The sequence below is a fragment of the Chrysemys picta genome, chromosome 25 (genome assembly GCF_011386835.1).
Source record: "Chrysemys picta bellii isolate R12L10 chromosome 25, ASM1138683v2, whole genome shotgun sequence".
NCBI classification, from domain to species: Eukaryota; Metazoa; Chordata; order Testudines; family Emydidae; genus Chrysemys; species Chrysemys picta.
The window spans coordinates 4095065-4111135 of NC_088815.1; the positions used below are offsets into that span (position 1 = coordinate 4095065).

At 61.8% G+C, this 16071-nt stretch overlaps 2 protein-coding genes across 5 annotated transcripts in view; one reads left to right on the plus strand and one right to left on the minus strand.

The window, feature by feature from the left end:
* The window catches only part of LOC101947202 (GRAM domain-containing protein 2B-like), a 27206-nt gene extending 22782 nt beyond the window's left edge, over positions 1 to 4424 (plus strand). For all 4 annotated transcript variants that reach the window (XM_005313809.4, XM_005313810.4, XM_005313811.4 and 1 more), the window contains exons 11-13: positions 159 to 255; positions 835 to 939; positions 3093 to 4424. In XM_005313809.4, coding sequence (XP_005313866.2) covers positions 159 to 255; positions 835 to 939; positions 3093 to 3108 — 218 coding nt within the window. In that variant the 3' untranslated portion in view covers positions 3109 to 4424. The remainder of the gene's footprint in view (positions 1 to 158; positions 256 to 834; positions 940 to 3092) is intronic.
* TEKTIP1 (tektin bundle interacting protein 1) lies at positions 3457 to 11408 on the minus strand. The gene is made up of 4 exons (XM_005313812.4): positions 11007 to 11408; positions 9801 to 10033; positions 6508 to 6633; positions 3457 to 5935 (listed from the first exon to the last, which is right to left on the minus strand). Exons 1-4 carry the CDS (start codon positions 11078 to 11080, stop codon positions 5793 to 5795), a joined length of 576 nt encoding a protein of 191 aa, XP_005313869.1. The 5' UTR covers positions 11081 to 11408; the 3' UTR covers positions 3457 to 5792.
* Between the last annotated feature and the right edge of the window lie 4663 nt (positions 11409 to 16071).

Sequence of the window (16071 nt, forward strand, 5' to 3'; positions counted from 1 at the left end):
GGGGGCAGTTGGGGCTCAGGGGGCAGGGCAGTGGGAGTTTAGGGGGGACTGTGCAGTCCTGGGGGGCTGGGCAGTGGCAGGTCCCCCCGATCCTTTCCAGGGTAGCTAAGGGCCACAGCCCTGCCTTCCCCCCATCAGTGATGTCCTTTTCCCGGCAGGGGGCACGTGGCCAGGCAGGCAGATGAAGAAGAAGCCCAGGGGCTGGTGGGCGCAACTGAGCACCCTCAACGTCGTCATCCTCATCTACCTGCTGCTGTGAGTCCCGGGGCAGTCGGGCCAGCGGGCACCAACGGGGCTATTCGAGTGTGGCACCGGGCAGCGCTAATAGCAGGGCACCGTGTGCCAGTGCCACTCCCCTTAGCTCCAGTGCCTGCGGACTCAGCCTGGTGCTCCTGGCACAGGGGCAGAACGTGCTGGTCTCTGGTTCTGTGTGCCGAAGCCCAGCCGGCTGGCGTCCTGGCTGCCGGCTCTTCCCCTGCGCTGGCTCCTGCCCGTGGCTCCCTCCCCTGCTGTGCCTTGCACCGGGATAGACAGTCCCTCTCGCATCTGGGTGGCATCTGGGGGCAGCAGGCTGCTGCGTTCCCTAGCTCCCCGCCAGGCTGTGCCACTCCCAGAGGGAGCTCGGCGGCTCCCAGCGCTGTGGGGCTAACCACCGTCACATGAGAGCTTGGAGTTTGTGGTTCTGCTCCGGCTAAGCCCAGCTCCCGTGGGCACCCTGCCCTGGGCTCCGGGCACTAAGCAGCTATTCGTCAGCCCGGCTCCGCCTGGGTGAATGCCCCTGCCCGGCGTGCCAGGCCGGCCCGGCTCTCTCTGCTCACACTGCCCTCCCCCCAGGGTGGTGGTGTTGCTGCTGTCCTCTGGGTACATTGGCCTGCGGATCGTGGCACTGGAGCAGCAGCTGATGGCAATGGGGGCCTGGCCGGAGCTCGACCTACAGCAGTGAGTAGCAGGGCCCCGTGGGGGGAGCAGGGAACCAGCGAGCGGGAAGGGCCCCAGCCCCCACTCCCAGCCATGGTCCAGGGGTCAGGGCAGCAGCGGGACCCCAAACCCTGGGTCCCTTGGGCAGGTCACGTCTCCTCCTCGGGCTGCTGTCTCGTGTGTCTGTGCTGGGCCTGGCAGAAGGGGAGATCGAGCAGCCAGCCAGCCCTTGCTGGCCGGGCATATTGGGGGACCCCCAGCCCCCCCGATGGAAAATACAGGGCCCTTAACTCAATGACTCCCACCGAGAGCCACGGCAGCTGGACCCCAGCTTGGGGGCTTGGCCCTCCGGGGTGGCACCGCTCCGTTTGCAGGGTCTTTGCTGGGGGCCGGAGAAGGCAATGCCCAGATCCGAGGGGCCGAAGGGCTCTTCGGTGAAAGCCCCCAGCAGGGCTGGGTGTCTGCCGGGGAGTGGCGTGCCGACGGGCCGGGAATCGGGGGCAGGCGAGGAACAGCCCCGCTGTGGCTGTGGCTGCAGTGTATTTTCTCTGTTTGACATCGGGCCACGGGCTGGGAACGTCCGTCAGCCAAATCTCAATTCCCCGACGAGCCAAGTAAGCGGGACACAAAGGGGGCACAAGCTAAAGGGGGGCACGTGACCTCCCCATGTGACTTCTCCCTGCCCTGCCCCCAGCCTGGAGCCCCACTGCTCTCCCCGTCCCCTCCTCAACCCACGTTACCGGCTGCCCCACATTCTGCTCCTCTCACCGCTGCGGTTCCCTGCTGAATGTGCCCCACACTCACCTGGGGACTTGGATCTTCGGGCCCAGGGGAGCGGGGGCAGAGAGGGGAGCAGCTGCCAGGGACAGGAGCCCCTGGCTGGAGTGGGGTGAGCTGGGGAGACCCAGGGGAGCAGGGGGTGATTCCTCCCCCCGGCCCAACCCGTCTCTGCCTCTCCTGCCCGTGCCTGGCTCCTGCTCCCAGCTGCAGCGGCCCTGTGCCGACCCAGCTCCGAGCGTGGCCTCCCCGCCCAGGCCAGCACCTGCCAGCAAGGAAAAGGGGCCGCCCTGCAGCTAGCAAGGAAAAGGGGCCGCCCTGCAGCCAGCAAGGAAAAGGGGACGGCTGACAGGGGAGCGCAGGGGCTGGAGCTGCCTCAGGATAAACCTCCAGAGCCTGCCAGACGTCCCCCTCCGGGTGCCTCCAGCCCAGTCCCTGGCCCTGGCAGGGAACAGTGGTCACCCTGCGTGTCGGTCACCCTTCCTCCCCAGCACCCGCAGCCCCGAGCCCCGCCCAGGCACCACGAGGGAGGGGGGAATGAGGAAACTGAGGCCCAGAGGCGCTGGCTCCTTGCCAGCAGGCAGGATTTCCCTGGGTGCTAACCGCTGCCCTTGGCAGAGGCTCAGCAAAGGCAAACGGGCAGGGAGCTGCTCCCGGTCTCCGACCGCCCCTGGGCGCCGGGTACGAAGCGGGCAGGCCTCACTGGAGCCTGCAGCTGTTGGCCCTACGGAGGGCAGGCGCCGGGTGCACATCCAGGCATGGAACCCAGGAGTCCGGGCTCCCAGCCCCATGGCCCAGGGGCAGCAGGCAGCCACGGTCCTGCTCAGCGATCCCTCCTGCCAGGGCTGTGCAGGGCAGGTTATTCCTCTAACAGGCGGCAGTGAGTGTAACCCCTGGCTCTGGGCCCATGGCTGCGAAGCCGCTCGGCCTTTTCCCGTTACGCTCATTTCACATGGGGCGCGTGGGGGGAAGAGGAGGCCCCAGCCGCAGAGCAATTGGCTTTCTGCCTCCCAGTCCCCTCCTAGAGAGCCGCGGCCCCCACTCCGGGCTCGATTCCCGACCTGCTTGGGGCTAGCGGGAGGCTGTCTGCAGCCGGCCCTTGGGTTACTCCCCACGCCGCAGCCCCAGGACCCGGCACACACCAGCCAGGGGCTTTGTTAACTGGACAAAAGGTGGCGTTACCATTCCCTGCAGGGGGGAGTCAGCTGCGGCTTCACATCTTGGCCCCCCAGGAACTGAGGGGGGATTCCATTTACAGGGGAGGGGCTGAACCCACGCCAGGTGCCCAGCCCTGGATCCCTGAGCCAGCCTGTCTTCTCACGCTGTTGCTGCCCCCCGCAGCTGCAGTAATTTGCCCCACTCATTTGCTTAACCAGTTTTCTTTTGTTTATGTAAAGATACAAGACGACCTGAAACCAGGGAGGAGTCAGGCTGCACTCAGCACCGGAGCCTCGTGCCCGAAGGACCAGGCTTGCGGCTGGCAGATGCCACCCCTGCCAAATGGGCTGGAATCCCACGGCTTTCCCCCTCATCCTGAGCTGGGTCTTGCCCTCAGCAGAGCTGGGGCTGATTTTTAAGGAGACCAGGGGAGGGAAATGAACCGACAAGGCCTGGACCAGGAACAACTCCTCGCGGATGAAATGCAGACACAGCAGTGCTGGTGCTGATGCAGAGGACAAGTTGAACGTCTCCTTCTGAGCAGTCGGGCACTTAAACCGTGTGCCTTAAAGCGCCCCTGTGCTGGGTTCAATAGCGCACCAGCTTCCCCTTGGTAACCTGCACAAGCCCTGCTGCAGCTGATCCCTGCCCAGCCGCAGGGTTTGCAACCTCAGCTGTAACGGACACCGGGCCTGACTGCCCTGAGCAAGCAACTCTCACGCAACCTTCAGCTGAGGCAGCAAAACTCGATGGACTCGGTCCTTGTGCCAAAAAGGAAATGGGCGTTTTCGGCTTCTGCCGGGGGCCCTTGGCCCCTGGAGAGCGTGAGAATATCCAGCCGGGTGGGGAGGGGAGCACCGCCCGAGTGAGCGACGCTGCCTGGCTCTCACAGCAGCTGTGCAATGCAATGGCGCTGCAAGGCACAAGCCTCCTGCTGACCTCCTGTCCAGCACCGAGCGTCACCCCCTGCTGCTGTCTGAGACACCCTGGGCTCGCGCGTGCTCAGGGCCCCTCCTGGGGAGACGGGGCTCCCTCCGGGCACGGGCTGCTGTGGGAGGCAGCTGCTGTCAGCCTCCAGGGGCCCCAGCCAGGCCTGGAATTCACCTCTGTCCCGCCTGCGGGAGATGGGGCTGCTAGGTCCCCTAGGGGGTTGCGGGTCCCCTGCAGCTGTTGGGAGGACCGTGGCAAAGCTTGGGCCACGGGCTCTGGTCAGTTACAGGCAGGGGGCTGGGGGTCCGTGTCATAGCACTGAACCAGTGGGTACGGCCCCCGCCCCATTCGTTCGGGAACCAAGCCCAGCGCCCCGGTGCCCAGCCGGTGCCTAGAGCAGAACAAGGGCCCGAACCAACCCGCTGGCGCCAACCGCCCCAGGCTGGGGTGAGAATCCAGCTCGGCCTCGCGCCCTGTGCCCATGGGCCGGACTAGCCGGCCCCTCCCCTGCTCTCCATTCGGCTTGGCACAGGCCCTTCCTCCAGTGCCTGGTGCTGCAGGCCAGCGCTCAGGTGGTGCCAGGGGAGGGTCTGGGGTAAAGGGCTGGGTTCTGTTATTAATAAAGACAAGCCAGCCCCACACTCCACCTCCAGCCCGTGTGTCTGCGGCAAAGCTCTAGTCCTGCAGGGAGGGCTGGGAGCCCGGGACAGAGGGATCCCACTGGGTGGGGGTGGAGGGGGCCACTTGAGTCCGTACTATCCCCCTGCCCTGCAGGAGGACCCTCCAGCCTGGACCCATCAGAGCCAGGTACTGGGGAGCTTGGCACTGGGCAGAGGGATAGCTCAGGGGTTTGAGCATTGGCCTACTAAACCTAGGGTTGTGAGCTCAATCCTTGAGGAGGCCACTTAGGGATCTGGGGCAAAAATCTGTCTGGAGATTGGTCCTGCTTTGAGCAGGGGGTTGGACTAGATGACCTCCTGAGATCCCTTCCAACCCTGAGATTCTATGAGTCTCTGGGGCGCTGGTGAGCGAGTGGGTCCTGGAGAGATGGGGGGTGGGGATAGGGCCAGGTAAGCCCAGCTGCCCAGGCAGGACAGTCCTAGGGCCTGGGAGATGGTCTCAAGAAGCTGCTGGCGCAGAACGGCTGCCAGCCTCTGGGGCTGCCTGCAGCGGGAACAAAGCAGTGGCGAGATGCTGGGTGGGCCCTGCCGGGAACGGCCAGCTCAGGGCAGCAGTGGTGCCACCGAGGCAGAACAGAGCAGCGAACCCTGGGGGGCCTGAACGTCTGCCCCCAGCATCAACTGTGTCCCCTACAAGGCCCCAGGCCAGTGTGGGGAGGAGCCCAGAGCAGGTTCTGCTGCCAGGGGAAGGGAGGACTGGGGGCGGTGGGTGAGCCCTAGAGGACCCCCAGTAAGTGCATGTCAAGGGGCACCTGGGCCCAGCCCAGGACCCTACAGCCAGGCAGCTCCACGCCGGGCCAGCGCAGGAGAGACGTGAGTCTGGGCAGGGAGCATCACACCAAGGAGCGAGCTAAGGGGCATGGAGCCGAGGGGCTGCTGGATGCACAGCCTGCCAGGAGCCCTCTGGCCCTGCCCACGCACAGCGCCAGTGCCTGCCCGGGCAGAAATGAACGGCTGGGGGGCTGTTAACTCGTCTGGCTGCTGCCCATTCCGGCCCCAAGGCTCGACCGAGGGGCAGGGGTTGGGCAGAGCTAGGAAGGCAGCTGGACAAGGCTGTGTGTTCCCCGGAGGGGAGCCCGCTGGGGGTGGCACAGCAGCTGAGGCAGGCGCATGGGTGGGAAGGGTCTGCTCAGCCTACACAGGCCTGCCGTGGGTACCCAGGGCCACTGGCCACAACTCCAGCCAGCCACGGGCCCAGAGCCAGGCTCCTTGCAGCAGGACACCCGGGAGCCCCTGGCAGCCCAGCAACTCAGGCCACTGGGGGCGACTCAGCCCCAACCCCGCTCGCTCCCCCCAGCCCGACGGAGGCAGCCTGCGGCACAGCAGCGTTTACTGGTTGGTGGATGGCTGGTGGCTGAAGAGCGTCCAGGTGCGGAAGTCCCTGGTGGTGAAGGCGGGCGTGTGGGCAGCCAGGCAGGGGACGTAGCCAGCGTGGCCCTTCAGCTCACTGCTGGCGCGGTTACGGTTGACAACTGGAGGGGAGGAGAGAGAAGGTGAGTGGGGGGCAGGGGAGAGACTCTGAGAGCCACGTTGAGAGCAGCCAGGGGACCCAGGGGCCTGCCCGGCCAGACCTCGCCCCTAGTTTAACACTGCTGGCCCCTTCACACGCCTTCCCCAGGGCACTCGGGATGCTGCGGGCCTTGTCCCTGCTTCGCGGCTGGAGGACAGGAGAAGGGACACGCCCCACGTGTGAGAGGCTGGGGGGACAGGCCAGGGAGGCCAGGCTGCACCCGAACCCACCTCCCCCTTTACAAACATGCTGTCAGGCTAATGGCATGAGACTCGCCCCCAGCCCCCCAGGGCACCCGGCAAAGGAGGGGCCGGATCACTAGCCCTGCCCCGATTTGCCCAAGGTCTCACACCAGGAGTCCCCCAGCAAACTGCCTCTGGGCCCCCTGTGTGCGTGTGTGTGGGGCGGGACATGGCGAGGGGGGGAGAGGGAGGAGACTCAGAAGCAGCAAAAGGTCCCTCCGGGGTCAGAGTCAGTGACCTGCTCTGCCCACTCACTCCCCCAGCCCTCGAGATCAAAGCCACAAACTCTTACCATACTCCTTCCCTAGGACGGGTTTGTCTTTCCACAGGAAGGCCCCCCACCTGGTGCTGGGCTCCAAGTACTGGGCAGGGACCACTGGGTCAAACCACGATCCCTCCCGCAGGTGCTGGGCATAGGCTGTTGGAGCAAAACAAGCACAGCAGAGTCACTGGGGAGGGAGCCCAGCCAGGCGCGGATCGAGGAGATGCCAGGCGTGCTCCAGCACCCGTGACAGCCGGTGTGGGAGTAATCTTCATAGCAGGGAACACTCCTGCTGAGCTCAGCCCGCTAGCCAGGGGCTAATGCCTTGAAACCTGCCGCTTCACCTGCCTTATAACTATTTACCATCCTGCTTAACACAACTCTGGCCTGTCTTAATAACCACAGCTCTGAGCCTGTTCTTGTAACCATGTAAATGCCGGGCCGCGTTCATGTCTTGTGGCAAGGGGTTCGTTCCACTGGCTGGTTAGCCAAGTGTGACATTTTACACCTCAGTCAAACCCATGTGCAAAATACTGGGTTTAAATGCCTAGAAAATACATTTCCCTGCCCCCTCCCCCCCACCGCCTCAGCTAGTCAGGTACTTGAAAACTGATTTCCCCAAAGCGTCACTGGGAATCAGGGCCTGGCACAGACAATTTCAGCCCCAACGGAGATTTTCCCAGGAGGTCACAAGCGAGGGACTTTGTGACTCGCAACCTCCCGTGAAGCGCAAGAGATTTCAAAGCTGAGCCGGCGTTCCCCGAAGAGGGAGGAACGGGGCTCTGTGCGGGGCGTGGGCAAAGCAGCAGCCAGGCCCTGAGCCGGCGTTCCCCGAAGAGGGAGGAACGGGGCTCTGGAAAGATGGGCTGGTGGGGGGCGTGGGCGAAGCAGCAGGGAGCAGAGGGAGTTCTCAGCCCCTGCATTGCAGAAACTCAGGCCCAGCTGATGCAATTTTGCATCACACCCAGTCAGCGTGGTGCCGTCCAGGCTGACTTGCCTAACGCCCTGATCCGTGGTGACCGGCCCCGGGGCCTCCCCCTGCAGTCCAGAGGAGAGCTCCTTCGCCACCTCCAAAACAGGGGCCAAAACTCCCGGCACAGCTGTCCCGGTCCTTCCAGCTGCTGTGCAAAGAACGGGCGCTCCCCCTGCTGGACTGTTGGTGCCTCGTACCAACCCCGAGTGCCCAGTGTGCAGCACGGCCCTGAGTCCCCGACATGCCCCCAAGGGCCCTAGCACATTCCCACAAGGAGCAGATGCGCAGAAGCAGCGATGGGTGCGTGACTCATGCGGAACATCAGAGCCTCGACTTGCTCCCACTTCCCATAGCCTTGGGGCACCCTCGGCCCTGGACCTCCCTCCCCCGACCACTGCCTGCAGCGTCGCTTGCATACGGCACGGCCTTGACGCTGCCTCTGTGGAAATCCTGCGTTTCCCCTGGCCTTGACTACAGCAGCTCTGGTGCAATCCCTGCCCCGGCTCCCCCGAGGGCCGGCTAGCCAGGCTCCCGCGTACACGCACGGTTAGAGGGGGTCCCATCGGCCCTGCCTGGGAATCAAGGTCAGCTCAAGAAGTTCCTTTACAGAAAGCCTGACAGCGATTAGGCCACTGGTCGTGCTGATCAGCGCCGTGTTTCCGTGGGCTCACATGGCGGCCTGTATCCAGCCATTGTCTCGTCTTGGCCAGTCAGCTTTTCAGGGCAGGGAGCGTCTCCTTGGTCTGTGCTTGCCCAGCGCCCAGCACGGTGGGGTCCCAGGCATTAGGATAACACACACTGACTAAAAACTTATCATCTAGGCAGATTGACATTGCCACGCTCGGCTCCCTCCCTAAAGGAGCCTGGCACGGAAAGACGCCCCATGCCATGAATTTGCATTGGATCCACATCACCTCCGCAGTCATTGGAGAGATGAGACTCCCAGGGCCCATAAAACGCCAGACGTGATTCCCCCGTCTGACCCCATCAGCACTCACGCCGGGGTAGAGCGAGCGCAGAACTGGGCTGACGCACCGTTGCCCTGCAGCTGGTGTTGTGCAGACACAGGGCAGCAGGCAGTCGGCCCCAGTAGCTTTTAGGGCATTGGTTGGGGCTATTATTAAATGGCTGCTCCAATCACGTGTTTAACACGTATCTAGCCAAACAAAAGGAGGAGAATCTGCAAGGTAATCGGTCAGGTTTCTTTCAGCACGTTTTTTTAATTAGCAAAGTGCCTGGGGCACGTCTGCACTGCAAGACCCCTGCCCCCCATCAGTGAGTGTAAGAGGCCAGGACTACAGCCCTGTTCCCCCAGGGTTTGCGCTCCCCAGCTGGAAACAGCTGTGCAGACGTTCCCGCTCCAGCTCCGGGACCCAGCGCAGGGGTGGGTCTCAGAAGGCAAACGGGAGCGTCTGTACAGCTGTTTCCAGCCCCGGAGCACGAGGCCGAGTTTGAAGCCCTGGACTCGGAGACTCACTGCTGCAAGGTTTTGTTGCCATGCCATTGGAGTCCTGGTCCGTGACTGCAGTTTCTGTGCGCTAGGGGCTGGACACACAGAATACGAGGCCGCCACAAGCCTCAGCAGAGATTTTTGAAAAGGACGATTAGTCAATGTTCTATTTCCCAGCATCCTACAAACGTGTCTTAAGGACAATACAGATGAGTAGCCAGCCAGCAAGCTGAGATCAATAGCCCGATGCCTCAGGGAATGCAGCACCAATGAGCGTCAGAGAGCAGAAAGCAGAGTGGTTAGGTGACGGTCCCACAGCGAGTTGGGGGCAGAGCTAAGATGGAACCCAGGATTCCTGCCACAGTGCCAGAAGTGAGCAGCCACCCTGCACATTCGCCCCCTGCATTCCCCCGGGCAAGGTGCTAGGAACACTGGGGTCACCCCCACGGTTCTCGGCGCTGCACTGAGCTGTCCCATGTATTGTGGGAAAACTCGCCTGTCCTTGCTCAGCACGGGCCCATCTGCAGAGCAAGACCTTCCCCAGAACCGGTCCGGGCGATGCCAGGAGCCAGCTGTTGGTATCAACAGGATGACTTTGGAAACAGGCGGCTGGTGCCCTGCCCCAGGGGAGGCATTTTGGCAGCAGCTTGTCGCCCTGTGCAGGCAGCGCAGGGGTTTGCAAGGGGCTCCCGCGGGCTGCAAGTGGACATGGCGCAGCGGCAATAGCAGCTGCAGGGTTTAGTGGCTCTTGGGTCGCCCTGTGCCGACCGGCTCTGGGAACAGTCTCGCTCTGTAGACGGGCATGGTGCAGGACACGAGACGGAGGGCGGGTTTCAAGTTCCATACACCGATGCTCTCCATCTCCGCACCCGGCCCCCACTCCCAGCCTCACCTCCTTACCAGGGGGCAAGGTTTTCCGCTCCCTCTCGGCAAGGGAGCGGGCCCAGCGGTGGTAGGCCTCGCGGCTCAGGCCGCTGGTGAGCGTGTACCAGACGTCTCGGTTGTCGCTGTTGGTCAGCCCCGTGTACCAGGTCTGGGGGATGGCGTCTCGGCCCATGGGGGTGCACTTCCAGCGCACGGCCTGCTTCAGGACGGGGGCATTGCGGGGCCCGTGCAGCGTGAGGTACTCGTCACTGCAGGGGAAAGGAGCCGTCACTGCCCTAGCTCCCGCCGAAGGAGGGATTGCACGGCCGGCGGGACAGGGAGGAGACACGTGGGGCCAACCTGGCTCCTGCTCCAGGGAGCACACGCCTCGGGCATGGCGGCTGAGCTCAGAGCCAGGCTGCTGGGGTCAGGCCTCAGCAAGCTGGGGTAGGAGCTCAGAGAAAGCTGTTCCCACAGTGGAGAATGGGGGATCCCTAGGACACCCACATGGGCTCAGCCAGGGGTCAGAACACACATGTACACATACACACACACACACATATGCATCCTTGCTTCACCCAGGGGTCAGAACACACACACACACACACACACACACACGTGTGTATCCTTGGTTCACCCAGTGGTCAGAACACACACACACACACGTATCCTTGGTTCACCCAGGGGTCAGAGCGCGCACACACATATACACATATACATGTATCCTTGGTTCACCCAGGGGTCAGAACACACACTCGTGTATCCTTGGTTGACCCAGGGGTCAGAGTGCACACGCACATGCTAGCGAGTAACCAATTGTTGTCTAAAGGCGGTGAAGGCTGCCTGCCAGCCACATGCAACATGCAGGAGCCTGAGATTTACATGGACTGGGGGCAGGGGGTCCCTTGAGAACCTGGTAATGAAGGAGAACAGCTGGCAATGAGGGGTTGGTTTCAGGGTTGCTTCCCATCCCCGCTGAAGAGGTATTTCTGTTCCCTCTTGGCCGCCACCTCGGCTGCCTGGCACAGCCCCCCCCCCCCCCCATGGCATTCTGGGAGCAGACCATCATCCCCACTCTACCACCAGGGAAACTGAGGCCCAGCGAGGCAAAGTGACAGAGCTGGGATTGGGACTCAAGAGGGCCTGGCTCCCAGCCCCGCTTCTCGCTGCCCCCAGCCGGCGAGGGATTCCGGGTATTAGAAGAGCCAGAGACCTGCAGGCAGACGCCAGTGAGCCTCTCACCTGTACAACGGGGTTGGGAAGTCTGTCTCCAGAGTCCCCTGAGGGACGTATGGTCGGTCTGCCTCCAAATCCATGCCCTCCGTGCCCGCCTCCTCCAGGCCACGCTGCCCCTGCCCGGGCTGCTGCCAGCTCACTGCTGCTGCCAGCCATCCTCCTGGGCTACTGTTGCCCAACACAAAGCCTGGCAACCATCCCCTAGCAACCAGGCAGGCTGGCTGGCAAAGCAGGAAGCAGCTAGACTTTGTCTCCCAGGGCAGCGGGATTCAGGACCATCCCCCCCCGGGGGAACGGGAAGGTTTTCTTCTGGCTCCTCTCAGTATGTCCTTGCAGTACAACGAGGCAGGGTGCCCTAGGATCCGATCTGGCCGGAATCTGCTTTAACACCCACCCACCCCGTGAAAAGGGTCGCAGCTTGGGGCAGCAGCAACCACCAGCACCGAGACCCTCCCTGGCTGCTTTGTCACCACTCTCTCGCTACAAGCAGCACTCCAGCCGCCCCAGCCTGGGCTGCCAGACCCTCGTCAGTTTGACTCGCTCAGTTCCCACCCCCAACATGTACACTTCTGGCCCGGCTGCAGGGAATTCAGTTTTCACGCCAATGTCCGTACAGATTCTACCTCCAGCAGAGAAGCCTCCCGGCAGCACCCCACCCACCTAGACAGGACGCCCAGCATGGCATCGCGCCCACCAGAGATAGTGCACAGGAGAAAAGTGAGGTACAGGGGGACTCCAACAGCAATCACCTCCCTAAATTCTGTCTTGTGAGCACAAAGTATTTGAGCCAGTTACCAACTCACGAGGGAAGCTGAAACCTCCTTTAGCCTCCCTCCGCCACAAAGGGCATTCTAGCGCTCTCAACGGGCAAACAGAAATCTGCACTTCTTCCTTCAAAGGGAGACAACGGCCCGTCTACACACAGTGCCAGCCTGGTGTGCCCAGTAGCACCTATGGCGGGGGTCGACCACCTTTCAGAAGTGCTGGGCCGAGTCCTCATTTAGTCACTCTGATTTAAGGTTTCATGGGCCAGTCATACATTTTAAGGTTTTTAAAAGGTCTCTTTCTATAAGTCTAGACTATAGAACTAAACTATTGTTGTATGTAAAGTAAATAAGGTTTTTAAAATGTTTAAGAAGCTTCATTTAAAATGAAATTAAAATGCAGAGCCCCCCGGACCGCTGGCCAGGACCCGGGCAGTGTGAGTGCCACTGAAAATCAGCTTGCGTACCGCGTTCGGCACACGTGCCATAGGTTGCCTACCCCTGACCTATGGGAAAATGATTCCTTCCTGACCCCTGTGATCTGTTTATGTCCTGAAGCATGAGGATTTGGTTGTCCCCATCTTAGTGTACACAGCTGCATGGATTATGATTGTTTAGTGAGACAAGGTGTGACGAAGTGGGGATTTTCCCTTGTTATGTTGTATGAGAGTCTATGCGAGTCTTACTGTTTTGCATGAATGCTGTGTGTGACTTTTGCAGAGACTGCTCCAGCTGCCTGCATGGGGGTAGTCAATAGGTAGCCCACGGTCCAAATCCAGACTGTGAGAGCCTTTCCAGCAGACCGCAGGGCTCACGGGGGCTCAGGGCTTCAGCCCTGCAAGGGTGCGTCAGTCCAGAGGTGCTTCCCACAGGGCTGCAGCTAGGATTCCTGGCAGCTGAAGCCCCAAGTCCAGGCGCACTTCCCACGGGGCTGCAGCGCCACGGGAGGCGCACTGGGACTTGGAACTTCAGCCCCACCAGGACTCAGGGCTCCAGCCCCGCCTGGAAACACGCCGGGAAACACACTGGGACTGCAGGCCAGCCTGAGGCGCTGTGACCGGGGGCAGCCTGAGGCGCTGTGACAGGGGCAGCCTGAGGCGCGCTGTGACTGGGGGCAGCCTGAGGCGCTGTGACAGGGGCAGCCTGAGGCGCGCTGTGACCAGGGGCAGCCTGAGGCGCGCTGTGACCGGGGGCAGGCTGAGGCGCTGTGACCGGGGGCAGCCTGAGGCGCGCTGTGACCGGGGGCAGGCTGAGGCGCTGTGACCGGGGGCAGGCTGAGGCGCGCTGTGACCGGGGGCAGGCTGAGGCGCGCTGTGACCGGGGGCAGCCTGAGGCGCTGTGACCGGGGGCAGGCTGAGGCGCTGTGACCGGGGGCAGCCTGAGGCGCGCTGTGACCGGGGGCAGCCTGAGGCGCTGTGACCGGGGGCAGCCTGAGGCGCTGTGACCGGGGGCAGCCTGAGACGCGCTGTGACTGGGGGGCAGCCTGAGGCGTTGTGACCGGGGGCAGGCTGAGGCGCTGTGACCGGGGGCAGCCTGAGACGCGCTGTGACTGGGGGGCAGCCTGAGGCGTTGTGACCGGGGCAGCCTGAGGCGCGCTGTGACGGGGGCAGCCTGAGGCGCTGTGACCGAGGGCAGCCTGAGGCAGTGTGACGGTGTGACGAACTGGGACTGTTCTTACTGTGGTCTGTGAATGCTGACAGGGGAGTGTGGCTCGGATAGTCTGCACTGGGGGATAGGAGTCTGCCCGAAGGCGAATACCTGAGTGTGTAACATGAGAACCCAGGGAGGGGTTGGAGGCCAGGTGACACCTTGGCCCGGGAAACTGAACAAAGGCTGTGGGAGGGGTGGCTGAAGGCAGAGTCGGGGAAGCTGGGTGGTGAGATGGTGGGGAGGCAGAGATTGCTCTGACCTCCCAAGGGGGGCTGGGATGCCCTGGGACCCCAAGATGGACCTAACTGAGGGGGTCCCTGTTGTCTGTGCCTGCAAGACCTGTCCTGGACTGTATTCCTGTCATCCAAATAAACCTTCTGCTTTACTGGCTGGCTGAGAGTCATGGTGAATCGCAGGAGGCCGGGGGTGCAGGGCCCTGAGTCCCCCAATACTCCGTGACAACTGGTGGCAGCGGTGGGATCTACTGCACCCCATGGACGGCGCTTCCTGCAGTAAGTGACTGGGGAGCAGTAAAACGAAGGGGGATTGACGGGGACCAGGCGTGCTGAAGAGTGAGAGAGAGACGGTTATTACCCCTGGGAGTGTGTGACCAGCGAGAAGGACTTTTGCGGTAACAGGGTCCCCCGGGGGGATCGCAGCGAGTGGTCCCAGGGGCGGAGGAGTCTGCAGCTCGACCCTGGCAGAGAGGTGGTGACCTCGAGAAGGGCTGGCACACTAGGGGTCCCCCTGGGAACTGTGGGGAGCTGTGAGCACACAGGCCGGTGAGTGGCCAGCAGGAAGATGTATGCCAAGCGGCTTAAGAGCGACCTGGTGGAGCTGTGCAAGCAGAGGGGGCTGCGCATTGGGAGGCTCACCAAAGAAAAGACGGTTACTCACCGTTGTAACTGTTGTTCTTCGAGATGTGTTGCTCATATCCATTCCATTAGGTGTGCGCGCGCCGCGTGCACGATCGTCGGAGAATTTTCTACCCTAGCAACACCGGCGGGTCGGCTGTGGAGCCCCCTAGAGTGGCGCCTTCATGGCGCTGAATATATACCCCAGCCGACCCGGCGCCCCCTCAGTTCCTTCTTGCCGGCTACTCCGACAGTGGGGAAGGGGGGCGGGTTTGGAATGGATATGAGCAACACATCTCGAAGAACAACAGTTACAACGGTGAGTAACCGTCTTTTCTTCTTCGAGTGCTTGCTCATATCCATTCCATTAGGTGACTCCCAAGCCCAACTTAGGTGGTGGGGTCGGAGTGAGACATTGCTGTGTGCAAAACCGCTGATCCGAAGGCAGCATCGTCCCTGGACTGCTGCACTAGTGCATAGTGAGCTGTAAATGTGTGGACTGATGACCAAACCGCAGCTCTACAAATGTCCTGGATCGGAACTTGCGCCAGGAAAGCCGTCGAGGAAGCTTGGGCCCTCGTGGAGTGAGCGGTGAGGTGCGGTGCTGAGACACCTGCCAGGTCATAGCAAGTCCGGATGCAAGACGTAATCCAGGAGGATAGGCGTTGTGAGGAGACCGGTGAGCCTTTCATTCGGTCGGCCACTGCAACGAAGAGTTGCGTCGTCTTTCTAAAGTGCCTTGTGCGGTCAATATAAAAGGCCAGGGCCCTGCGTACGTCCAGAGAATGCAAACGTTGATCCTGGCGAGTAGCATGTAGTTTAGGATGAAAGACCGGGAGAAATATATCCTGGTTGATATGAAAAGGAGAAACCACCTTAGGGAGAAAGGCAGGATGTGGACGAAGCTGCACTTTATCCTTATGGAAAACCGTGTAAGGGGGCTCGGATGTAAGCGCCCTGAGTTCAGAAACGCGCCTTGCTGAGGTGATGGCTACGAGGAAGGCTGTCTTCCAGGATAGGTACAAAAGTGAGCAGGTGGCCAGTGGCTCGAATGGAGGACCTGTGAGCTTGGAGAGAACCAGGTTGAGGTCCCACGTCGGAACGGGCTGACGTTGTTGTGGGTACATCCGGTCTAAGCCCTTGAGGAATCTAACGACCATCGGGTTAGAGAATACCGAGGACGCGAGTTCTCCTGGGTGAAAGGCTGATATAGCGGCCAGATGAACTCTAATTGAAGATATCGCCAACCCTTGCTGTTTTAGGGAGAGGAGATATTCCAATATAAGAGGAATAGGTGTCTGTAACGGGGACGTGGCTCGTTGTTCGCACCAACAGGAGAACCGCTTCCACTTGGCCAAGTATGTGGTCCGTGTTGAAGGCTTCCTACTGCTCAGCAGAATCTGTTGGACCGAATGCGAGCATTGTTGCTCTGCCTGGGTGAACCATGGAGCAACCACGCCGTGAGGTGGAGTGATTGCAGGTCGGGGTGACGCAGCCGGCCGTGGTCCTGCGAGATGAGATCTGGACATAATGGAAGCGGGATCGGTGTCTGAACCGAGAGTTCCAACAGTGTGGTGTACCAATGTTGTCTCGGCCACGCTGGGGCGACCAGAATTACCTGTGCCTGGTCTCTGCGCAATTTGAGCAGTACCTTGTGGACCAGAGGAAACGGAGGGAAGGCATAAAACAGGTGGTCTTTCCAGGGAAGGAGAAACGCATCCGAGAGGGAGCCCGGAGCTCGACCTTGCAGGGAGCAGAACACGTGGCACTTCCTGTTGTCTCGAGATGCAAACAGGTCTATCT

Excerpts from the sequence above, each read along its gene's own strand:
- TEKTIP1 (XM_005313812.4), bottom strand. The coding sequence starts at position 11,080 with ATGGATTTGGAGGCAGACCGACCATACGTCCCTCAGGGGACTCTGGAG. Across the intron at positions 10,034-11,006 it reads TTCCCAACCCCGTTGTACAG|TGACGAGTACCTCACGCTGC; the intron begins GTGAGAGGCTCA and ends TTTCCCCTGCAG. Across the intron at positions 6,634-9,800 it reads GCGGAAAACCTTGCCCCCTG|CCTATGCCCAGCACCTGCGG; the intron begins GTAAGGAGGTGA and ends TTGCTCCAACAG.